At 44.8% G+C, this 25,892-nt stretch overlaps 1 protein-coding gene across 1 annotated transcript in view; it reads left to right on the plus strand.

Annotated features, from left to right (window-relative positions):
* CYTH2 (cytohesin 2) overlaps positions 1 to 25,892 on the plus strand; it is a 1,422,969-nt gene that overhangs the window by 628,599 nt on the left and 768,478 nt on the right. Inside the window, exon 8 of the mRNA XM_044079709.1 lies at positions 23,616 to 23,727. Coding sequence (XP_043935644.1) covers positions 23,616 to 23,727 — 112 coding nt within the window. The remainder of the gene's footprint in view (positions 1 to 23,615; positions 23,728 to 25,892) is intronic.

The following is a 25,892-nucleotide window of genomic DNA, read 5'->3' on the forward strand; positions in this document are numbered from 1 at the left end:
GCTGAGATCCTACCTTGTAGAATCTGAGGGCGTGGAGTACAGGAGAAATCACAAAGGCATCTTCCTGTACCAGAATCTTCATCGCAGCATTGTTCCTGTGATACAGACTCTAGATCTTAGAGCGAACCAGATGTTGTTCCCATCCCAAAGTGTGTTTCAACCTCTACTTCCATTCCTGAGGATGTTCCAAATTCTCCCAAAGTTGAACATTCTGTAGAGACAGATCCAGTGGCTACACCTAATTCCCAGTTTTATGTTATATGATATGGTCGAATTTCCAGCCCCAGTGTGAAATACACAGCAACATGGACATAACTGTGTGTATGTACCTAGTCTTGTATAATTTCTTGACAAAGAACTGCTTGTATTATCTGCATGCCATATAGATGCATGACGTTGCTTGAGCTGTTTCTCGAGGCAGGATGTAGATCAGAGTGTATGTGCTGTATCTTTAAGAAGCATATCAAGGACTGAATGTGTGTATATAATTACAGGGCACGTGATATTTTCAGTGCTATTTTGAGAGTGCAGCCAGAGAGTGAGCATGTATGATTGCAGTAGTTTGTTTGTATACAAGTTACTTAAGTTAAAATGAGTAAACTTCTATCGTGATGTGTTTGTATATAATAAAGCTGCTTGAACAGAACCCACAACGACTCTTCTATTGTATCCAAAGTAGGAGAGCAACAGTTAGTACAGTAAGAGTGTAGTTTGTACTATTATTAAAGTGCTGTTAGAGCACGGTTTTCTCTTGTTTATTGTCATACAAATTTAGCAGTGACATTTTTTTCTAGTGTGTTACATAGTGCTTAGTGTGACTGTTTTTTTGAAGTTAGTGACATTGTCATACGGTCAAGGGTTCCTGTTTTTTCAAGTAGGTGACCATTATATTGGACAGTCGAGGGTTCCTCAGGACCCACATTCACTTTCTCTATTCTGTTTGAGTTGTGCCCATCTTGATACTGAGAGCCCAACCCTCTTCTTCCTTTAGCCATAGGGCTTTTCTGACCAGGAGTGAGAACCTCTTAGTCAAGGTGCTTCTTCCTCGACAGACAGGGTCTTCTCTTTTCACAGCATCCACCACATATGCTTCAACATAACAAGTTCAAAAAAGCAGGACAAAGTGAAAACTACAGACAGGATTATAGAAAATGAAAAGGCTGAAGATAAGATCAATTCAGACAAGATGGACAAAGGGAGAGCTGACATATCCAGAAAACATTCTCCAGACCTGACTGAGACGGTTGGGATGGGTGCAAAAACTTCCAGAAGATTGGAGCTTGGCAGTCTCTTGGCTCTATTCCTCTCCTTCTTGGGCCTATTTCTCCCTAGAACAGGTAAGCCCAAAGCTAAATTCACTGATATTGCAAGAGCAAAGGTATTCAAGACCATCTTTCTTCTGGCCAGTCATCCAGAAGTCTAACTGAGCAAGACATCAACATGATGATGCGGAAGTTTCTGACCATACAGATCCAGCTCGGGGTTCTCTCGGTACCGTCTCCTGGGAACATAGCAAGTATTGGTCCAACTATCCCTCTTCTCATCTCTGCAATCCCAGTCCACACCACAGACCTTGACCGCCGTGGATCTGACCTGCCCTGGGGCACCTTCATCAGGTCCTTGAGTCCAAGCTGCTTCAACTCTGCCAACAGCCCTTTCTATCTTTACTCAAAATATGTTCGGATCCTGAAGAGACTTTGAGCTGAAGCTTTGGTGCTGGGGTTCAATGGGATGGATCAATTCCAAAGATGTTGGAGCCACCCCTTCCTGTTGAGGCCTCTGCTCTCAATAGCTTAGATCAGCTTTGAGAGGCAAGACCCATCCGTACCAGTGTGATGTTCATCGTGCATACAGCTGCAGTCATAACAGATGTGTTCTCCTGCCGTCAGGCGGGTCCTCGGTCGGCCGAATTCCAAAGTCTAGGTCCGGCGTCGGTTGTCGTCGCTTCTTCCCTGACGTCAGAGCGACAGGGGTATAAAGGAACCAGCCGACGCCATTTTCATCAGTCTTTCTTGCCGCGCTGTGCCCGAAGCAGAAGCAGTTCGCAAGTGCCGGTCGGCCAACTCCTGAGATTATGAAAATTTGGAACCGAAGTCTTCCTAAAAGCTAAGTACCCTGTTGGGGAAACTTTTCTTGCCTCAGACCGATGTCAGACAAAGTTAATTGTATTTCTTGTGGGAAGCAAATACCGCATAAGGATTTCCATTCCCTCTGTATACCTTGTTTAGGCCCAGACCACGACGTCTTGGTCTGTCGTTTTTGTGCTACATTCAACAGACACACTATTAAGCGTCGGGCGGAGTTCGCCCAGCATTATTTTGGGAAAGCATTTAACTATACTATGTCGTCGGATACTCCGACTCCGGTTTTGTCAAAAAAACGCAAGGGCAAGGACCGACACACGAGGTCCGCGGCCTCTACCGACACCACACCAAAGCCGACTACACGTGGTCCGGTTCTCAGCGAGGTGCCTTCGCAGCCCCTGACTACCGACGACACGTCTTTGACGGTGTCTCCTGTGCCCGAGGTCGCAGGCTCCTCGGCCCACACCCCGACTACAGATACCGAAGCCACTATTGGCGTTGAAACTCAGAATGTGGACAGGTCTACCGCCGCTCAAGGTGTCTGCAGACCTTCCTCTTCTTTCTCCATCAAGGCTTTCACTAAGTCTAAAGCTATCATGCACTCTAAGAGACCAGCTACACAGGGCCCATCTCCAGGCCCCATGCCTAAGAAACAGATGCTTAAAATGGCTGAGGATTTAATTACTCTTATCAGAGGTTCTCAGCCCCCACCGGACAAAAGGCCCAGAGTGGAGGAAGATTCCCCCTCCTCTGATCAGGGCTCCATTATTTCTGAGCACTCTGATGATCAGGAACATTCTTACTCCCCTTTTGAAGACTCTGATGCGGAGGAGTCCATCCCTTCTGTATCCCCCCCTGAGGATTACTCATTTGGGGAAACTTTGCATACCTTAAGGGAACACTTCCACTGGGAAGGCCAAGATTATTCAGATTCCAAGAAAAGGCTTAGGGAATTTCTCTTGCTACCTCAGCACAGGCCTCTGGCTATACCTCCTGTCTTGGACATCCTAGATGTTTACTCGGAGGCCTGCCTTAACCCGGACTCTCTACCTCCAGCTCCAGTTAAGCCTGACAGGTACTACAGGGTTCCTGACTCTCACCATTTTATATACAAAAGCCATGCTGCTGACCCAGAAACCATCTCACAGGGCCCCAAGGGAGTTAAGGCCTCCATTGCTAAAAATCCTTTACCTTCCGAGAGAGATTCCAGATCCTTAGAAAGGTGGGGAAAAAAGGTATATACCTCGGCTACCTTAATCATGAGGGCCTTAAACTGTTAGTTCCATATGCTAAAATACCAACAGTTTTTGTTATCACAATTGAAAAGTAAAATGTCACAACCTGAACAACCAGACTTAAAGGAGTTGCAGGATTTGATGCATAGTGCAGAACAAGTGGGCAAGCATACCTTACAATGTGGTTTTGATGCTCTAGAGGCCTCATGCAGAGCTGCTGTTAAGGGATCAGTCATACGTAGGCAAGCCTTGCCTGATCATGTCAAAGCTAAATTACTAGACGCCCCTCTTCAAAAGGATGTACTATTTGGTGCTAATGCTGAGGAGGTATTAAGGAAAATGGAGGAAAAGGCTAAATCAATGCAAACTGTGAAAGATTTTCTACAGGTACAACCCCCACGTTTTAGTAAAAATTGGCCTTCCAAAAACTGGTCCTTTCCTGCCACGGACAGACCCCAAAGAGGCAGATACAGGCGCCCGAGGGGTAGAGGACAATCCCAAGGATCGTTTAGAGGCAGACAATGGCAAGCACATCAAAGAGGTGGTGAGGATAACTCACAATCTTTCAGAAAGCAAACCCAGTGACTTTCCCCATTGCATGCCAACCAAGTCTCAAATGGCAGCACCCTTAGGAGGAAAGTTGGCATTATTTTCAAAAAATTGGCATATTGTCACAAAGGACAAATGGATCCTGGACATTATAAACAGAGGCTACAAATTCCGTTTTCACACCCTTCCAAAAATGAGAGGCATGCCAAACCTGCCACACAATCAAAGGGCAGAGGCACAAAGGCAAATTACAGATCTCATAAACATGAAAGCTATTCAAGAGGTACCTACGCACGAACAAGGTCAAGGTTTTTATTCCAGGCTATTTCTATATAAAGAGCCTTGCCCTGCTGGTGAGTCAAGTGTCTGGGTATATTAGTGCTTGCTATTAGGTCTGAGCAAGTGCTGGGACTGTAGGATTCTTTTTGAGTGCTTAGGTTGAGAGTTAAGACTAGTTTCAAGTGAAAAACTGAAGAGGAGACTTAGTGGAGCCGGGAATAATTTAACCCTAGCTAACTGGTGCTGCCTGGCACACAAAACCGTGCAAACATTTTTAAACTACTAACTTCTGGGCTGGAACCACTCCTCCAGGAACAGATGGCTGCTCAAAGATGATGTTCATCATGCATACAGCTGCAGTCATCACACTTGGGTTATCCTGCCGTCAGGCGGGTCCTCGGTTGGCCGAATTCCAAAGTCTAGGTCTGGCGTCAGTTGTCGTTGCCTCCTCCCTGACGGCAGTGCGGCAGGGGTATAAAAGAGGCAGCCAGCGCCATTTTCTTCAGTCTTTCTTGCCGCGCGGTGCCTGAAGCAGAAGCAGTTCGCAAGTGCCGGTCGGCCAGCTCCTGAGATTTATGAAAAGTATTTCAGCCGAAGTCTTCTTTAAAGCAAAGTACCCCGTTGGGGAAACTTTTCTTGCCTCAGACCGATGTCAGACAAAGTTAATAATTGCATTTCTTGTGGGAAGCAAATACCGCATAAGGATTTTCACTCTTACTGTATACCTTGCTTACGGCCAGACCACGACGTCTCGGCCTGCCGTTTTTGTGCTAGGTTTAACAAGTGCACTATTAAGCGCCGGGCTGAGTTCACCCTTCATTATTTTGGAAAAAAATTTAATTATATCATGTCGTGGGATATACAGACTCCAGTTTCAGGCAAAAAACGCAAGGATAAGGACAGACATCTGAGGCCTGCACCGAGTACTGAGATAACGCTAAGGCCGACTACCAGTTCTCCGGTTCTCAGCGAGGCGCCTACGCAGCCCCTGACTACCGATGAAACTATTTTACCGGCGACTTCAGTACCCGAGGTCGCAGCTTCCTCGGTCTCCATTCCCACTGCAGATACAGACTCCACTCTTGGCGGAGAAACGGAAACTTTAGCGAGGCCTGCCATTTCTGAAGGCGTTTTCAGGCCTACCACCTTCTCTATTAAATCGTTCTCTAAATCTAAAGCTCCAATGAAAATTAAAAAACAGGGTCCTCAGACCCCCTCTCAAGGCCCCATGCCTAAAAAACAAATGCTTAAAATGGCTGAGGATTTGATTACACTCATCAGGGGTTCTTAACCCCCCCCCACCCAGGTTGGAGGAAGACTTCCCTTCCTCAGACCAGGCTTCTATTACCTCAGACCTTTCTGATGACCAGGATTACGCCTATTCCCAATTTGAAGACTCTGATGCTGAGGAGTCTATTTTCTCGGTCTCCCCACCTGAGGACTACTCTTTTGAGGAAACCCTTCATACATTGAGAGAGCACTTCCACTGGGAAGGCCAAGATTACTCAGATTCCAAGAAAAGGCTCAGGGAATTTCTGCTGCTTCCCCAGCATAGGCCCCTGGCTATTCCTCCTGTCTTAGATATTTTGGATGATGTGTACTCAGAAGCCAGTCTTAATCCAGACTCTTTACCTCCTGCCCCTGTTAAACCAGACAGATATTACCGTGTTCCCGATTCTCACCAGTTCCTTTATAAAAGCCCTTCTGCTGACCCAGAAACTGTTTCTCAGGGTCCCAAAGGGGTTAAGGCCTCTACTGCTAAAAACCCTTTACCTTCAGAGAGAGATTCCAGAGCATTAGAAAGGTGGGGGAAAAAGGTGTATACATCAGCCACTGAGGGCATTAAACTGTCAATTTCATATGTTAAAGTATCAGCAGTTCTTGCTATCTCAGCTGAAAAGCAAAATGACACACACAGAACAACCAGATTTGAAAGAGTTGCAGGATTTGTTGCATGGAGCAGAACAAGTGGGGAAACATACCTTACAGTGTGGTTTTGATGCTTTAGAGGCCTCATGTAGAGCTGCTGTCACGGGGTCTGTCATACGTAGACACGCTTGGCTCAAAGAGCAAACCTTACCAGATCATGTCAAAACAAAGTTATTAGATGCACCACTACAAAAAGATGTATTGTTTGGTGTTAAAGCGGAGGAGGTACTAAAGAAAATGGAGGAAAAAGCGAAATCTATGCAAACAGTTCAAGATTTCTTGCAGGTGCAGCCTCCACGCTTCAGCAGAAACTGGCCTTCAAAAAATTGGTCCTTTCCAGCCACGGACAGACCCCAAAGGGGTAGATACAGACACCCAAAGGGTTGAGGACAACCTCAAGGATCTTACAGAGCTAGGCAGTGGCAAGCACCAGCCCCAAGAGGTGGAGAAGACAGATCACAGTAATTTAGAAAAGAGACACAATGACTTTCCCCTATGCCTGCCAAACAAAGCAATAATGGCAGCACCCTTGGGCGGAAAACTGGCCTTATTTTCAAAAAACTGGCACATTGTTACAAAGGACAAATGGATTCTGGATATTATAGACAGAGGCTACAGGTTCCACTTTCACACCCTTCCAAAAATGAGAGGCATGCCAAATCTGCCACAAAATCAATGGGCAGAGGCACAAAAACAAATTTCCGCTCTCGTGGATTTGAAAGCAATACAAGAGGTACCTGCAAAAGAACAAGGTCAAGGTTTTTATTCAAGACTATTTGTGGTACCAAGGAAGGACAAAGATTGGAGACCCGTCTTAGACCTATCTATTCTAAACCCATATCTAGAGGTACCAAAATTCAAGATGCTCACATTACAGCAGCTTCTTCCCATGTTGGGCAAGGAGTCTTGGCTGGTAACGTTGAACCTCAAGGAGGCATACCTGCATGTCCCTATCAGACAAGATTGCAGAAGATACCTCAGACTTCTTGCAGGTTCAACCCATTATCAATTCTCTGCATTGCCCTTTGGCTTATCTACTGCGCCCAGAGTGTTTACGAAATGCCTGGCATCAGTAATTGCTTTCTGCAGACAACGAGGAATACAAATCTACCCATATCTGGACGACTGCCTGATCCAAGCGGACAGCAAGGACATTCTATTGCAGCATCTGGCGGCGTTTGTAATAAAACTGTTAAACTGCCTGGGGTACACAGTGAACAAAAAGAAATCACAACTAACACCCTCTCAACAGATAATCTTCCTGGGTGCCAGCTTAAATACAATGGCCCAGATGGCTTACCTCACGCCAGACAAACAAGGGCAACTGTCTCAATACTTCAACAAAATGGCAACTTTAACCAGGCTAACTGCAAGGAAAATCCTGCAGGCTCTGGGTTCATGGCATCTTGCATCCTACTAATACCATTTGCAAAGCTGCATATGAGGAAACTACAATGGTACCTAAAAAACTTATGGTCTCGACACAGCCGCAGCTTGGAAACAATTTTACCACTCATTCCATGCCTTCAAAAGGAATTTTTGTGGTGGGCTCAAGCATGCCAAATAAACACGGGTCTCCCTTTCTGTATACCACAAGCAAGTCACATCATCACAACAGACACCTCAGACTATGCCTGGGGAGCACACATGGCAGATCAGTGCATCCAGGGAAAATGGTCCCAAAAACAGATGCACCTACACATCAACCAAAAGGAGATGCTAGCTGTGCAAAATGCTCTTATGACCTTCAAGGACCTACTGCATCCGGGCCAGCTATTAATAAGAACAGACAACACCACAGTCATGTGGTACATAAACACACAGGGAGGGACGCATTCATACCCCCTGTGCAGGCAAGCTATGACCCTGTGGAACACAGCATTGGAATTACAAGTTCAACTGCAGGCACACTTCCTGCCAGGGAAGGAAAACACACTGGCAGACAACTTAAGCAGAATTATGACAGACCCACACGAATGGAAGTTGCATCCTCAAGTCTTCTCAAAGATAACTCAAGCATGGGGACAGCCAGACCTAGATCTATTTGCTACCCACAGAAATTACCAATTGGAAAAATTCCATCATCCACAGGCCTAGAAAGTGGACAAACTCTCTTTCAATTGGTCAGCATTGATAGTCTATGCCTTCCCTCCTCTACCTCTACTGACCAATGTCCTATTAAAAACCAGAGCAGAGAGGCCACAAATTATTCTCATTGCTCCAGACTGGCCACAACAGCACTGGTATCCTCTCCTAAAGAGCTTGTCACACTCACCACCATGGATCCTACCTCAAGTTCCCCTTCTGTTGTCCCTGCACAACTACAAGACCCTTCACAGCCAGCTCCGAACTCTAAAACTAGCTGCATGGAAAATACCTTAATTTGCCAACAGACTCTCTCCTCCAAAGAGGTGCAGGATGTCATCTTGGAGGCCAAGAGACCCTCTACTAGAAAAACCTACTCCGCCAAATGGAAACTATTTTGTTCCTGGAATCAAGCAAAGGGCCAGAATCCTTGGGTAATAAATATACCTGAGATTTTACGGTACCTAGCTGAGATGTTAAACAGTGGCCTTTCCTTCTCTTCCATCAAGATCCACGCTTCATCCATTTCAGCACAATACAATACATATCCTCCTTTATTCTCACATCCTCTATTAAGGCAGTTCCTCAGAGGGGCAAAAAATATAAAACCCCCACGGAAACCACCAGCTCCAGCTTGGGACCTCAACTTCGTATTAGAGAAGCTGACACTGCCTCCTTTTGAGCCGACTTCTTCAGCAGAGCTAGAATACTTGTCATGGAAAACAGCCTTGCTTCTGGCTATTACCTCAGCACGCAGGGTTTCGGAGCTACAGGCCCTCATGGCTGTGCAGCCATTCATCATTTTCCATCAGGACAGGGTTTCCTTATGAACCAACCCTACCTTCATGCCAAAGGTAGTATCCAGTGTGGCTTTGAATCAGACTATTCATTTACCTACCTTTTATCCAAATCCACAGAACAAAGGGGAGAGGCTACTACACTCCTTGGACATTCACAGGCAACTTCGTTATTACTTGGACAGAACAAAGTCATTCAGGAAATCTGAGCAGCTCTTTGTGTCCTGTGCTACAGGTGCTCAAGGAAAGGCTATTTCCAAACGGACTTGTTTCAAAATGGATAGCCCACTGCATACGCTTTTGTTATTAATTTCATGGAAAATTAGTGCCTGCATACATCAGATCCCACTCCACCAGGGCTACAGCTACCTCAGCAGCTTTCCTCAGGGGGGTCCCTGCAAAGGACATTTTGGAAGCAGCTACTTGGAGTTCAGTGCACTCTTTCACCAAGCACTAACCACCTTCCACTATACTCAAAATCTAGAGTGGGCTTTGCCACAGCAGTCCTGCAGGGCATTCTAGCCCCTCTTAATTTTGCTTAGTACCAGCCACCCTTACTTAGCTTTGGGATTCTACCCAAGTGTGATGACTGCAGCTGTATGCATGATGAACATAGTACAGATGTCCTTCAAGGATGCATCTGCAGTCCTAACATATGGGTTGTCCTGCCTCAGGTAGCCCTTCGGTCGGCCGGATTCCAAAGTCTTGGTCTGGCCTCGGCTGATGTCGCACTTCACCCGACGTCATAGCTGCTAGGGTATAAAGGCATCAGCCGACGCCATTTTCCCCAGTCTTTCTTGCAGCGGTGCCAAGCAGAAGCTGTTCGCAAGTGCCGGTCGGTCAGATCCAGAGATTTCTACTACCGAAGACTTCTAAAAAAAGCTAAGTACCCCGTTGGGGACTCTTTCTTGCCTCAGCCGATGTCAGACAAAGTAAATAATTGTTTAACTTGTGGGAAACAAATACCTCATAAGGATTTCCACTCTTACTGCCTTCCTTGCTTAGGCCCAGACCACGACGTATCAGCTTGTCTAGCCTGTGCTTCCTTCAACCGACGGACGCTTAGACGTCGGTCGGAGTTTGCCGAAGAGTTTTTTAGTCCCGCTTTTGCATATAAAATGCCGTCTGAGACTCCGACTACACAATTAGCTAAAAAGCACAAGGAAAAGGACCGACACTCGCGGCCCGCGGTTTCGGCTGAAACCACGGTTAGGCCAACCGCGAGTGTCTCGGTTTCGGCTGAAACCGAGTCCTCGGTTCTCCCTTCGGCCGAAAGCATGCCACCGATAACCGAGGCCACACAGGCCATGGCTGAATCGGCTACAGAAATTACTGCTGCAGAAGCAGGCTCCCAGGATTTGTCAGACACTATTCCTTTAGACATCTCTACTCCTGTACGTGGGGCTGCTAGACCCCCTGCTTCTATGTCTATCAAGGCCTTTTCCAGGGCTAAAGCAGCCAAAATTTCTAAGACTTTGCCTACAAAAGCTCCCTCTCACAGGCCTACCTCTAGTTCCCAGGTACTCAGCCTGGCTGAGGACCTTATTTCCTTGATCAGGGGATCCCAACCTCACCCAGACAGGGCCTCTCAACCTCCTCCAGATAAGAGCCTAGGACTGAACCCCCTGAACCTCTCTCCAGACTATTCCTCGGATGGCTCAGATATTTCTGACCATCAGGAAGGCCCATATTTACCTTATGAGGATTCTGATGCAGAAGACTCCATTCCTTTTGCTTCCCCTCCTGAAGAATTTTCTTTTGGGGGAAACCCTACACTCTATGAGGGAACACTTCCAATGGCAGGGCCAGGATTTTTCCGATTCAAGGAAAAGGCTAAGGACTTTCTTACATTTACCACAGCATAGGCCTTTAGCCATACCTCCTGTACTATCAGTTGTTGATGATGCATATAATGATGCCAGTACTGCCCCTGATTCTCTCCCTCCGGCCCCTGCCAAACCTGACAGATATTACAGGGTCCCGGACACTCACTACCACTTGTATAAGGCTCATGTTGCAGACCCAGAAACCATTTCTCAGGGCCCTAAAGGTGTTGCAGCTGCCTCTGCCAAAAACCCTCTTCCCTCTGAAAGGGACTCTAGAGCATTAGAGAGATGGGGTAAAAAGGTTTATACATCTGCTACTCTTTCGGCCAGGGCCTTAAACTGTCAATTTCACATGATTCAGTACCAGGAATTTCTGTTAGACCAGCTAAATAAAAAACTGTCCTCTCCTGAACCTATAGACCGTAAGTCCCTTCAGGATTTGGTACATAACTCTCAGCAGGTCAGTAATCATTTTTTAAAATGTGGCTATGATGCACTGGAGGCTTCTTTTAGATCAGCTATGACTGGAGCAGTGATTCGAAGGCATGCCTGGTTAAAAGAGCAATCATTACCAGACCATGTTAAGTCAAAACTCCTAGATGCTCCTATGGAGAAACAAAGATTGTTAGGCTCCCCTGCACAGGAGGTTCTAAAGAAAGTGGAAGAAAAAGCAAAATCTGTCCAAACAGTCAAGGATTTTTTGCAGGTCCAACCACCGAGGTTTAGCAGAAATTGGCCTTTGAAGAATTGGTCCTTTCCAGACACCTCCAGAGCACAGAGAGGCAGAAATAGACGCCCAAGAGGCAGAGGTCAATCTAGGGGTGCCTGCAGGGGTCGTCAGTGGCAACCTGCCAACCAGAGAAGTGCTGCCACAGCTACGACTACAACACTTCCACAGGACAGACACAATGACTTGGCTCTGATTCCGCCTACCAGGGAACAACTGGAAGCACCCTTGGGCGGAAAGCTAGCCTTATTTTCAGACAACTGGCATTGCATTACAGGAGACAAATGGACTTTACAAACAATAGACAAGGGCTACAGGTTTCACTTCCACAGTCTACCAAAAAAGAGAGGAATGCCAAACCTTCCACCAAGCCAAAAAACAGAGGCTCTAAAACAAATCATCAACTTACTAAGGATGAGAGCAATAGAAAAGGTACCATCTATGGAACAAGGCCAAGGATTTTACTCCAGACTATTCCTTGTACCAAGAAAAGAAAATCAATGGAGACCTATTCTCGACTTGTCCGCACTGAACACATACCTCATTGTTCCAAAATTCAAAATGCTGACCCTCCAGCAACTTCTTCCCATGTTGGGCAAGGAGTCTTGGCTGGTGACTCTAGATCTCAAGGAGGCATACCTGCACGTCCCTATACGACCAGATTGCAGAAGACACCTCAGATTTTTTGCAGGATCAGAGCATTATCAATCTCAGCATTGCCCTTTGGCTTATCTACTGCGCCCAGAGTATTCACGAAATGCCTGGCATCAGTAATTGCTCATTGCAGGCTTCAGGGAATTCAAATTTACCTGTACCTGGACGACTGCCTAATACAAGCGGACAACAAGACAAAATTAACAAAGGATTTGGCCAATGTCATACAACTGTTGCAAGCCTTGGGATACACAGTCAACATTCAAAAGTCAAGGCTAGTACCATCACAAAGGATAACATTTTTGGGTGCAGAACTGGATACAACAACTCAGATGGCTTTTCTCACAGAGGAAAAACAAAAGCAACTACCAGTCTATTTCATGGCATTAACAACACAAACTCAGCTTACTGCAAGGAAAGTCCTGCAAGCCCTGGGTTACATGGCATCCTGCATAATATTGATCCCACATGCCAGGCTGCATATGAGGAAGTTGCAATGGTACCTAAGGAATGTATGGTCTCAACACAAGCACAGTCTAGAAGCTCAGATTCCAATTATTCCATGCCTGAAAAAAGAATTCCTGTGGTGGGCTCAGGCCTGTCAGATAAACAGAGGATTGCCTTTCCACAAACCACATCCAAGCCAGACCATCACCACGGACGCCTCAGACCTAGGCTGGGGGGCGCACATGGAAGACAGGTGTATACAAGGCCTGTGGTCCCAAAACCAGCTGAATCTACACATAAATCTAAAGGAGATGCTAGCAGTGAAACATGCAATCCAGGCATTCAGACCATTCCTCCAACAAGGTCACCTGCTGATAAGGATGGACAATACCACAGTGATGTGGTACATCAACAAACAGGGAGGTACACACTCATACCCTCTATGCCGGATGGCAATGGACCTGTGGAATTTGGCCCTGAATCTCAACATTCAACTGCAGGCCAGATTTGTACCAGGAAAAGAAAATTCACTAGCAGACACCTTAAGCAGAACTGCCACGGATGCTCACGAATGGATGCTGCATCCAGATATCTTCAAAACCATAACAAAGAAATGGGGAATGCCAGAGATGGACCTGTTTGCCTCCCCACACAACCACCAATTGAAGAAATTCTGCTCAAGAGTATCCCACCCACTTGCCTGGAGGGTGGACTCCCTTTCCTTCAGCTGGAAAAACCTGACAGCATATGCATTTCCACCTCTTCCTTTGATGTACAAAGTCCTACTGAAGATCAGAGAGGAACAGCCAAGGGTAATCCTGATAGCTCCAGACTGGCCAAGACAACATTGGTACCCACTACGGAGAAGCATGTCTCGGGCACACTCATGGCCTCTACCTCTATGCCCATTACTTCTAACACAGAACAACTACAAGACCCTGCATCCAAACTTGAAAACACTGCAGCTAACGGCTTGGAATATTGCATAAAACAAAATCAACCAGATTTGTCTCGGAGGGTTAAGGACATTATCCTGGAGGCTCGCAGACCCTCCACAAGGAAAACATATTCAGCCAAATGGAAACGATTCCTCATTTGGAGTGCAGCAAAGGGAGAAAATGTCTCATTGGCAAACATAGCTCACATCCTGGAATACTTAGCAGAACTGTTCCACAATGGCCTGTCATACTCCTCCATTAAGATTCATGCATCAGCAATTTCAGCAGAGTACAACATGGATCCTCCCATCTTCTCTCATCCTCTACTCAGGCAGTTCTTGAGAGGAATCAAAAACGTAAAGCCTCCAAGGAAACCACCTCTACCTGCATGGGATCTCAACTTTGTGCTGGAAAAATTAACACTTCCCCCTTTCGAACCAGCAGCAACAGCAGACTTACAGTACTTATCTTGGAAAACTGCATTCCTGCTAGCAATCACTTCAGCAAGAAGGGTATCTGAGTTACAGGCATTAATGGCAGTCCAGCCTTTCCTTATCTTCCATCAGGATAGAGTGTCTCTGAGAACTAATCCTACTTTTATGCCAAAGGTGGTCTCCAGAGTATCATTGAACCAAGCTATTCATTTACCTACATTCTTCCCCAACCCACAGAAGAGGGGGGAAAGACTACTACACACCTTGGATGTGCACAGACAATTGCGCTACTATCTGGACAGAACTAAGGTCAGCAGAAAAACTGACCAACCTCTGGTAGCATATGCAACAGGAGTGCAAGGAAAAGCAATTTCAAAACAGACAATCTCAAAATGGATAGGAAATTGCATTAGATTCTGCTATTCTTTTCATGGAAAGACAACTCCTGAAAATATCAGGCCTCACTCCACAAGAGCTACAGCCACCACTACAGCTTTCCTACGAGGAGTGGCTACCAAAGACATTTTAGAAGCTGCTACTTGGAGCTCCGTGCATACATTTGCCAAGCATTATAATCTTCCTTTATACTCCAGATCCCGAGCAGGTTTTGCAACTGCTGTTTTGCAAGGGATCTTAACTACACCATCATTATCTTAGTGCCTCCTCCCCCAGTTTGGCTATGGTATTCTACCCATATGTTAGGACTGCAGATGCATCCTTGAAGGACATAGTACAGTTTTGTACCTACCATAAATGTAGGTGTCCGATAGGTGTGCATCTGCAGTCAGGATTACCCACCCTCCTTCCCCTCTGTGGTATTCCTAGGGTACTTACCCCTCTTTTAGCTAGCTGGGGGAATCTGTTATGGTGTATTTGTTTGTATGTATGTATATATATATATATATATATATATATATATATATATATATATATATATATTTTGCTCTCTACTGTTTGGAATTATCTGCATTTATCCAAATTTAGCCTTCCTAGAGGGCACCTGGCATCTGGGGCAAGAAACACTGAGGAAAATGGTGTCGGCTGATGCCTTTATACCCCAGCAGCTGTGACGTCGGGTGAAGTGCGACATCAGCCGAGGCCAGACCCAGACTTTGGAATCCGGCCGACCGAAGGGCTGCCTGAGGCAGGACAACCCATATGTTAGGACTGCAGATGCATACCTATCGGACATCTACATTTATGGTAGGTACCAAACTGTACATTTTGTACCTACCATAAATGTAGATGTTCGAGTGCTCATGCAGCTGCAGTCCAGGTTACCCTCCCTCCATCCCCTCTTAGGACAGGGCTTATGACAAACACGTTTAACATACAACCTATTTGGGGTATTCCTTCATGGTGTATTTGCTTGCAACTACTGTTTTGATTTATTTACTTATGTATGTTTGCATAACATCATGTATTGCCTTCCTTTCTGGGGGCACCTGACATCTGGGGCAAGAAAAACTGAAGAAAATGGCGTCGGCTGCCTCTTTTATACCCCTGCTGCACTGACGTCAGTGAGGAGGCGACGACAACCGACACCGGACCTAGACTTTGGAATTCGGCCCACCGAGAACCCGCCTGACGGCAGGATAACCCAAGTGTGATGACTGCAGCTGTATGAGCACTCTAACATCTACATTTATGGTAGGTACAAAACTGTACTTTCTTCGTGTTTCACTGTTGCAGTCATTACATTTGGGTAATCCTGCTGGCAGGTTGCCCTCAGCCGGCCTGAATTCCAAATTCTTGGGTCCTGCGTCGGCTGCTGTCACCCCTTCCCTGATGTCAGGTCGTCAGGGGTATAAAAGAAGCAGCCAACACCATTTTCTTCAGTCTTTCTTGCTGCGCGGTGCCCGAAGCAGAAGCAGTTTGCAAGTGCCGGTCGGCAGACTCCTGAGATTTTCGTGTTCGAGTTTCAGATCCGAAGTCTTCAATAAAGCTAAGTACCCCATTGGGGAAACTTTTTTCTTGCTCCAGACCGATGTCAGAAAAAGTTAATAATTGTATTTCTTGTGGAAAGCAAATACTTCATAAGGATTTTCATTCTTACTTTATTCCTTGCCTAGGCCCTGATCACAACATTACTGGTTGTCGTTTTTCTGCTAGATTTAACCAACGCACTATTAAGCGTCGGTATGATTTTGCTTTAAACTTTTTTGGATGCCGGTTTAATTATCCTGAAATGTCATCGGATAGTCATCAGACTACTGGAGTTTACAAAAAAACACAACGAAAAGGATAGAGAAAACCAACAGAGGCCCAAAACCGACGGTGAAGCTTCTAAGCCAGTCGCCAATTCGCCGTTCTCAGTGAGGCGCTTTCGCAGCCCCTGACGCCCGCTACGGACTCCCACGTGGAGTCGGCCATGTTGCTGGATACTCAAGGTATTGGAGCCTCGGACGCGAATCCCTCAGATGGGTCCGGAGCCGCTGAGCAGGTACTGGCTTCTGAGAGTGTATTCAGACCTAAACATATTTACATTAAAACAACTTCAGCTTCAAAGGCAAAGACTAAAGCACCTTCTAAAGCAAGGAAACAAACTCAAGAGCCATGTGGACAGGCCTCTATGCCCAAAAAACAGATGCTCAAAATGGCCGAAGACTTGATTACCTTGATAGGGGTTCTCATCACCCTCCTGATAAGAGGCCTAGGCAAGACACTAACTATGATTCTTCAGATCAGGTTTCTATTTCTTCTGATCAGGAATACTCTGTTATCCCCTATGAGGATTCTGATGCTGAAGAATCTATACCTTCAGCATCTCCTCCTGAGGACTATTCCTTTGGGGAAACCTTGCATACCATGAGGGAGCATTTCCACTGGGAGAGCCAAGATTTTTCAGAATCTAAAAAGAGGCTCAGAGATTTCCTTTTACTACCTCTGCACAGGCCTCCAGCCATTCCACCTGTGTTAGACGTTGTAGATGTGTTTTCGGAGTCTAGTCTGACCCCTGACTCCTTACCCCCAGCTCCTGTTAAGCCTGACATATTACAGGGTTACTGACTCACACAAATTTCTTTTTAAAAACCCTGCTGCTGACCCAGAAACTATTTCACAGGGTCCAAAGGGAGTTAAGGCTTCCACTGCAAAAAACCCTACCCCCTCTGACAGATTCAAGGGCACTGGATAGATGGGGAAAAAAGGTTTACACATCTGCAACTTTGGCTTTAAGGGCCTTAAACTGTCAATTTCATATGCTTAAGTAACATCAACATGTCATGGAATTGCTTAAACAGAAAATGTTGTTAAATTCTGAATGTGCAGAAAACAAGGAAATGCAGGATTTATTGTATGCAGCAGAACAAGTTGGAAAACATACTTTGCAGTGTGATTTTGATTCTTTGGAGGCCTCCTGCAGGGCCGCAGTTACGGGTTCTGTAATTAGGAGGCATGCTTGGTTAAAGGAATAAAATCTGCCTGATCATGTTCTAGTTAAATTACTAGATGCACCTTTACAGCATGATACTTTGGTGTTAAGGCAGAAGAGGTGTTAAAGAAAATGGAGGACAAAGCTAAATCTATGCAAACTGTCAAAGATTTTTTTACAAGTACAGCCACCTAGGTTTAGTAGACACTGGCCTACAAAAAAATTGGTCCTTTCCTGTGTCAGACAGACCTCAAAGGGGCAGATCCAGATGTCCTAGGGGCAGATCCCAGGCGCAAGGTTCTTATAGGCCCAAGCATTGGGGTGCTTCTACCTCCAAAGCTGGAGAAGATAGATCACAAACATACAGAAAACAGTCACAATGACTTCCCCCCGCCTGCACCAAGCACTTATATTCTGGCAGCACAAAATTGGCACATCATAATCCAGGACCAGTGGGTTCTAAACATAGTGCCACAAGGCTACAAGTTCCATTTCCATACTCTGCCAAAGGCAAACGGGTGGCCAGACCTGCCAAAAAATCAATGGGCAGAGGCACGAAAACAAATCTCATCCCTCATGGACATGGGGGCCATTCAACAAGTTTCAGAGCAAGAGCAGGGACAAGGATTTTACTCAAGACTGTTCTTGGTACCCAGAAAGGACAAAGTCTGGAGGCCAATACTGGACCTACCTATTCTGAACATTTTCCTGGATATTCCAAAATTCAAAATGTTGACTTTGCAGCAGCTTCTTCCCATGCTGGGCAAGAATGCTTGGCTTGTGACTTTAGACGTAAAAGAAGAACACCTGCATGTTCCAATCAGACAATCATGCAGACGATACCCAAGATTCAAGGCTGGTTCAATGCATTACCAATTCTCTGCACTGCCTTTTGGCTTCTCTACTGCACCCAGGGTCTTTACAAAGTGCCTGGCACCAGTAATTGCATTCTGCAGACAAAGAGGAATACAAATATATCCTTATTTGGATGACTGTCTCACTCAAGCAGAGGACAAGGACATTCTTCTTTAACATCTGGCGTTTGTGAAAAGACTTCTAGCATGCCTAGGGTACACAGTCAACAAAAAGAAATCAAAACTATTACCCTTTCAAGAGATAACATTCCTGGGTGCAAGCTTGAATACAACTGCCCAGATGGCTTATCTCACGCCAGACAAACAAAGGCAACTGACTACCTATTTCAAAATGTTGGCAAGAAAGGCCCAGTTATCTGCTAGAAAAATTCTGCAGGCTTTGGGCTTCATGGCATCCTGCATCCTACTAATTCCATATGCAAGACTGCATATGAGGAAACTTCAATGGTACCTAAAAAGTGTTTGGACTCAACATTGCCACAGTCATTACTCTCAATCCCTGCCTGCAGCAGAAGTTTCGATGGTGGGCAAAGGCTTGTCACCAGAACAAGGGACAGCCATTCACATTACCTCCAGCCAGGCAGACACTAACAACGGATGCATCAGACTATGCCTGGGGAGCCCGCATGGCAGGAATATGCATTCAGGGCACATGGTCCTCGAACCAAATGCATCTACATATCAATTAAAAAGATATGTTAGCTGTTCAAAATGCCCTGATAGCCTTCAAGGACCTACTTCATCCAGGACAGCTACTGATAGACAACACCACGGTCATGTGGTGTATAAACAAGCAGGGGGGCACACATTCTTGCCCCCTTTGCAGATTAGCCATGACATTGTGGGACACAGCTTTGACTTACCAAGTACATCTGCAGGCACAATTCCTGCCAGGAAAGGAAAATACTCTGGCAGACGAACTAAGCAGAAACCTCATGGATCCCCACGAATGGAAGCTGGATCCACAAGTCTTCAGGATGATAACAAGGAAATGGGGATGCCCGGACATAGATCTATTTGCCTCGCCTCTCAATTACCAACTAAAAAGATTCTGCACAAGGACTTATCACAGACAAGCATGGAAAGTGGACGCCCTATCTTTCGGCTGGAAAAAACTATCAGTATATGCCATTCCTCCACTGTCTCTCCTCCCCAAGGTGCTCTTAAAGGACAGGAGAAGCCAAAGATGATTCTGATTGCCCCAGACTGGCCATGCCAGTACTGGTATCCAATACTAAGGAACTTATCTCTATACCCAGCTTGGACCTTACCTCAGATACCTTGACTACTGTCCCAGCAAAACAGTCAGATCATGCACAGCCAACTCAGGACATTAATCTTGGCAGCATGGCGGATAATGTAGTGATACAAAAAACACCTCTCAGTAAAGCTGTGATGGATGTCATTCTGGAAGCCAGAAGGCCTAGTAGTAGAATGTCTTATGCTGGAAAATGGAAGAGATTCTGTGCCTGGAACCAGGCACAAGGAACTGATACAGCGGTACCAAATATTCCTCAGATTTTGCAATACTTAACTGAGATGCTGGACAAAGGCCTATCTTTTTCATCAATTAAAATTCATACCTCTGCCATTTCGGCTCATTACAATACAGAGCCGCCACTTTTTTCTCACCCTTTATTAAGGCAGTACCTCAGAGGAGCCAAAAATGTAAGGCCCCCAAGAAGACTACCAATACCTGCATGGGACCTCAACTATGTCTTGGAAAAGCTCACCCTGCCTCCTTTTGAGCCAGCTGCTACTGTGGATATGAAGTTTTTATCTTAGAAAACAGTTCTGCTCTTAGCAATTACTTCTGCAAGATGAGTTTCAGAGCTACAGGCGCTCATGACTGTGGAACCTTTCATCATTTTTCATCCAGACAGGGTCTCCCTGAGGACAAACCCAACATTTATGCCTAAAGTGGTGTCCAGTGTGGCTCTTAACCAAGCTGTCCATCTGCCAACCTTTTACCCAAATCCACAGAACAAGGGAGAGAGAATTCTGCATTCTTTGGACGTACACAGACAGCTTAGATTCTACTTGGACAGAACTAAAGCTTTCAGGAAGACATAGCAATTACTAGTGGCATATGCTTCGGGATCACAAGGAAAGCCTATCTCAAAGCAGACTATTTCTAAGTGGTTAGACCACTGTATTTATTTCTGCTACTTAAACCATGGCAAGCCAGTGCCTAAGGGCATTAGGCCTCATTCCACCAGAGCTGCAGCCACCTCAGCAGCCTTTCTCAAGGGAGTAACCACCAGAGACATTTTAGAGGTGGCTTCTTGGAGTTCAGTGCACACATTTACAAAGCATTGTCATCTGCTCCTACTGCTGTCTAGTTCCAGCCTCCCAACCATAGCTTTGGGACTCTACCCAAATGTAATGACTGCAACAGTGAAACACGAAGAACATATTACAGTTGTGTACACTTACCATAAATGTAGATGTTCGAGTGTATTCACTCTTGCAGTCCAGGTTACCCACCCGCCTTCCCCCTTTTTTCTTTTGGATCTTATCTTTCCTTCTCTGATTTGTACTACCTGTGTGGTGTATTTACTTACAGATGAAGGTAAAATTTATATTGATGTATTTCTGAATATATATATATATATATATATATATATATATATATATATATATATATAAAGTTTGGCTACCCTTTATGGGGGCACCTGACATCTGGGGCAAAAAAAAACTGAAGAAAATGGCATCGGCTGCTTTTCTTATACCCCTGACCACCTGATGTCAGGGAAGGGGTGACAGCAGCCGACGCAGGACCCAAGACTTTGGAATTCCTGCCAGCTGTGGGCAACCTGCCAGCAGGATTACCCAATTGTTATGACTGCAACAGTGAATACACTCTAACCTCTACATTTATGGTAAGTGTCCACAACTGTACTTTCCCCTTTCTCACATGTGAACAGAGAAACTTCCCTCTATCCAAGTAAGGTATGGGTAACTCAGAAACTTGTAACAGCCCTGAATTCAGCACTAGCCTGAAAACTGGGCCATATTAGCTTAGAAAGGTGGGAAACAACATTTTTTTTAAGATAAGGCAAAAACAGTAAAAAGTACACTTAAAACAGCTTTAAACGACTACAAGCGATCAGAAAAGGCTATCACACTTTAGTGTGTAGCCTACAGCAGTTAAACAATTTATTTAAACAAAAAACTTTTTTTAAAAGTGCAGGCAGTCGAATAAGTACAATATGTGAAAAAAACAAGCTTTTACATCTTAGTAAGTGCTGGAAAATCAACATTTAGGCAGAAAACAGTTAAGTACAGAAAGAAAATACAGGAAACTGATACTCAATCACTCCAAAGTCTCTCTTAAGCTAGAAGGCTTATATCAGTTTAAGGCTTTCTAGTTCTTTCCAGTAGGTTAGTTACAGGAAAGATGGGAAACCAGCGCAGATGTGGTCTTTTAAACCAGAAAGTTGAAAGAGATGGACAACGTCCCGAATGATCAATAAACTACAATTCCTGGGCCAAGAACCACTCCTCTTGTGGTAGACAGGCTACCTAGTACTTACCATTCCCATTGATAAGCTAGAAGGCTGCACTCCAACACAAAGGCTTGGGGGCTCAGAAGCTTACAAACAGTCCTGGATACAGCAAATCTGTACCTGGACTAGACAAGTTGCGAGAAAGGTGGTGATCAAGCTAAAACTTGGGCTTTAAAACCAGAAAGTTGAAAGAGATGGAAAAAAAAACTGCCCAAACAGCCAATAAACTACAATTTCTGGGCCACAACCACTCCTCTTGTGGGTAGATAGGCTACCTAGTGCTTACCACTCCCACTGATAAGCTAGAAGGCTTCCCTTCAACACACAAAGGCTTGCGGGGCTCAGAAGCTTACCAACAGTCCTGGATACAGCAACTCTGTATCTGGACTAGGCTAGTAACAGGAAAGGTGGGAAAGAAGCGCAAGTGCAGCTTTTAAACCAGAAAGTTGAAAGAGATGGGGGGAAAAACTGCCCAAACGGCCAGTAGCCACAATTTCTGGGCCAGGAACCACTCCTCTTGTGGTAGATAGGCTACCTAATGCTTACCACCCCCACTGATAAGTTAGAAGGCTTCCCCCCAACACAGAAAGTGTTGGGGGGCTCAGAAGCTTACAAAGAGTCCTGTATACAGCAAATCTGTACCTGGACTAGACTAGTTACAGGAAAGGTGGCGAACAAGTGCAAATGCAGGCCTTTAAGCCAGCAAGTTGAAAGAGATGGAAATCTGCCTAAACGGCCAATAAACTACAATTTATGGGCCAAAACCCACTCTTCTCATGGTAGATAGGCTTACCTGATGCTTACCACTCCCACTGACAAGCTAGAAGGCTTCCCTCCAACACAGAAAGGCTTGGGGGGCTCAGAAGCTTACACAGAGTCCTGGATACAGCAAATCTGTACCTGGACAAGACTAGTAACAGGAAAGGCAGGAAACGAGCACAAACACAGGCTTTTGAATCGGAAGGTTGAAAGAGATGGAAGAGCTTCCCAAACGGCCAATAAACTATAATTTCTGGGCCAGAAACCACTCCTGCTGTGGTAGATAGGCTACCTAGTGCTTACCACTCCCACTGATAAGCTAGAAGGCTTCCCTCCAACACAGAAAGGCTTGGGGGGCTCAGGAGCTTGCAAATAGTCCTGGATACATTTCATCCGTTTAAACCTCCCTCCCTTTTTCCTCTCCTTTTTCCAAATTCACTTAATGGCTTCTTGGTGACCAGGTAGTTTTTCATCGAAATCCTGTCTGTGAGTAGTCCTATCTGACTGTTTTTTCAGTCCTGTCTATTACCTGTCTTGTTAGTATGTAACTTTGATTATAGTAGTATAGTTATTAATTATTTTTCTAGTTGGAGTAACCTCAGTCTGTGATACTAAGGTGTGGAGTAGAGGGAATTATGGGTAGGGGAGCAGTCTGAGCCTTGGGACCAAGAAGCTTCACATTCTGTGCCGAGGTCTGATGTAACAACCTATATGTTGAACCGGATGAAAATCAGCCAACATGGATGTATTGCTACAGTAAGTACATACATTTTTTTTTTTTTTTAGTTTACTTCCGCAGCTGTACTTTCTCTCCTTTTTAAATAGAAAATACTGCTGTCTAGAGTGCTAAATGCCATTTGCTCAACGTGGCTGGGAACACAGCTTTGGATTTGTGGCCAGTGACTTGGCCCAGTAGAGTTGACGTATGCATAAATGCTGTGATAGTGGCTTCAGATTTGTGTATATATAATGTTACATTGTTACCCACTCTACTTTATTTTGATATTTCTTTTATACAGTATTATTGTTAATGTATTGTTTTACAACTTTAGCAACATTAACTTAAATTTCACTGTACAACAGCTTAATAATTAAACATTATTGTTTTTATTTAGAACTTGTATGACAGCATTAAAAATGAGCCATTTAAAATCCCAGAGGATGATGGGAATGACCTCACACACACATTTTTCAACCCTGACCGAGAAGGCTGGCTCCTCAAATTGGGTGAGTTAGAAGGTACTGTTGTGCTTTGATTACTGACTGTGATTACCACAACCTGGACTGGTTTAACAGTGTAGTTTATTTTTTTCCTTGGTGCAATTGAATATGGAAAAAGGGACATATAGTTACAGGAGTGTGAGCATCTGAGACTGCAGATGTAATGGGCTTGCACGATGGAAGTGCCCCAACTGTTGTGGTGTCATGACTAATATTTGTTATCAGTAAAGATTGTCATTTTGTTCTCACCCCCCCCCCCCCAATAAAATAAACATAAAAATCTTAATTTTCAAAAGTACGAGTCAGACTGTCAGGAAGGGTATTTATAAAATATAAAATGGAGTGCTGAGAACACACAGATGCAATGCTTTTATAATTAATGCTTTAGCAAAGTCCTGAAGTGTGCTTTACAAAGTAAGCATGGTGTGCTGAGAATTGCATGGTTTTAAAGTAGGGTTGATGGTTGGCATAATGGTTAAGGTGGTTACCTTACAGAGCAGAGTAACAGGGTTTGATTCTTATCAAGGGAAATTGGCTAGGCTTAAAATGGTCTACCAAGACAGCTGGCATAGTACTTGCATATGAACCTGTGATGTATGTTCCACCAGGATGAAGTTATAAGAAGGTTTTAAAACTGTTTTCATCCACATTATTTGTGAAGTAGCTTTGTTTACACCACCCGGACTCTGTTAATAGGGGAAATTAGTAGGTAGAGTGTAGGCAAGGTGTGATGATTAGCAGACATGGGAACAAAGTACTTCAAAGAAATAGATTTTCTGTATAGCTCACTTTTACAGTATTATTTGCGTTGGGACTTCTGTTCCAGAAAGCATGAGGTCTGACCTGGCTTCCAACAGCACTCATTTCCCTGCAGGCCAGGTGGGTGTCTGCCCTTTATGACATCAGTGGTATTCCCTGTATAAAGTAGACATCTGTCTGTGCAGTTTTAGCATCACCATTTTGTACCTGTAGTCACTTGTAGTTTGCCTCCGCTGAAGCTCGATCAGTTTATGCCATTGGGCATTTTTTTTTCTTATTCCCATTTTCTTACCCTTAACAAAGGTCAAAGTCATTGTTAGGAAAGTACACCCCTAAGAAAGAAAGCAGGTGTCATCCCTCACTAAGATTTCCATAGATCCTATTCATTCAGTCTGTCCCTTTTTCCATTGTGGCCCCCTGCAATTGGGTGATATATTTAAAAAAACACACTTTTGTCTTTTTAGCACTGTCCTTGGATATTTATGTTGGTTGATGTTATACTGGTTTGTGCATTTGTGTGTGTGTTCTTTTTATCTTTATTTTTCATATGAAAAAGTGAGTTTCTAAATGTGCATCTAGCCTGGACACAATGTACCCCCCCCCCCCAGACATTCATGATTTGTGCATAGTAAGTTGGGGGTGGCCCATCTGTCTGGAAATTAACATCTGTTCAGTCTTTGGTTCCAGGGCATTGTAGGACAAAAAATAATAAGTTAATTTTTAAGGGGCTTTTGCCCTCTGATCTAGATGCTTCCAAGTCTGAAAAGCCTGCTGATAAGTTTAAGGTTAGAGATAATGAGTTAGAAAAAGGCACAGCATTGATTTTGAGCCCACTTCTGCACCAAAAATGCCAAGATTTGGCATCCCAGTGGCCAGGACTGCAACCTCTACTCATCCACTGTAGCTTTCTGAGATTACTGATTCAAAACATTTCTTTATGAAGACAGTCTAAACAACCTTAATCCAAGGAAACCCCCACTCCTCCCTTCTCGACACACATCTACTTCATTGAGGTCATTCTGGTCCTACAAGAGTAAGTGAGAAACAAACCTGAATAATCTGATGAGCAGTTTCCTGAAGACACAAATTGAAATGGGAGTCATGCCATCTACTTCACCACCAAAGGCAGTTGGCATAGCTCCTGTGCCCTAATTGCTAGCTCCTTAACTAGTGCACATCTTGGCTCTGGTGGTATTGGCATTGATCTTCAACCCGAGACCTATCCCCTTGTTGTTGACTCTGACTCCAGTCTAGACACTAGGGATTTTGGATCCAACATACTCGACCCTGATGCCCTCTGGGTGAGGGCAGTCTCAGGATCAAAGATTTGATGAGACCTTGATGCATTTTTTGTAGTTGTCACTTATGGCTCCATGGATGCTGTCCGAGATTTTCAGTATTTGAGTCTTTGG

This window comes from Protopterus annectens, chromosome 1.part1 (assembly GCF_019279795.1).
Source record: "Protopterus annectens isolate FY-2018-M chromosome 1.part1, PAN1.0, whole genome shotgun sequence".
Classification (NCBI taxonomy): domain Eukaryota; kingdom Metazoa; phylum Chordata; order Ceratodontiformes; family Protopteridae; genus Protopterus; species Protopterus annectens.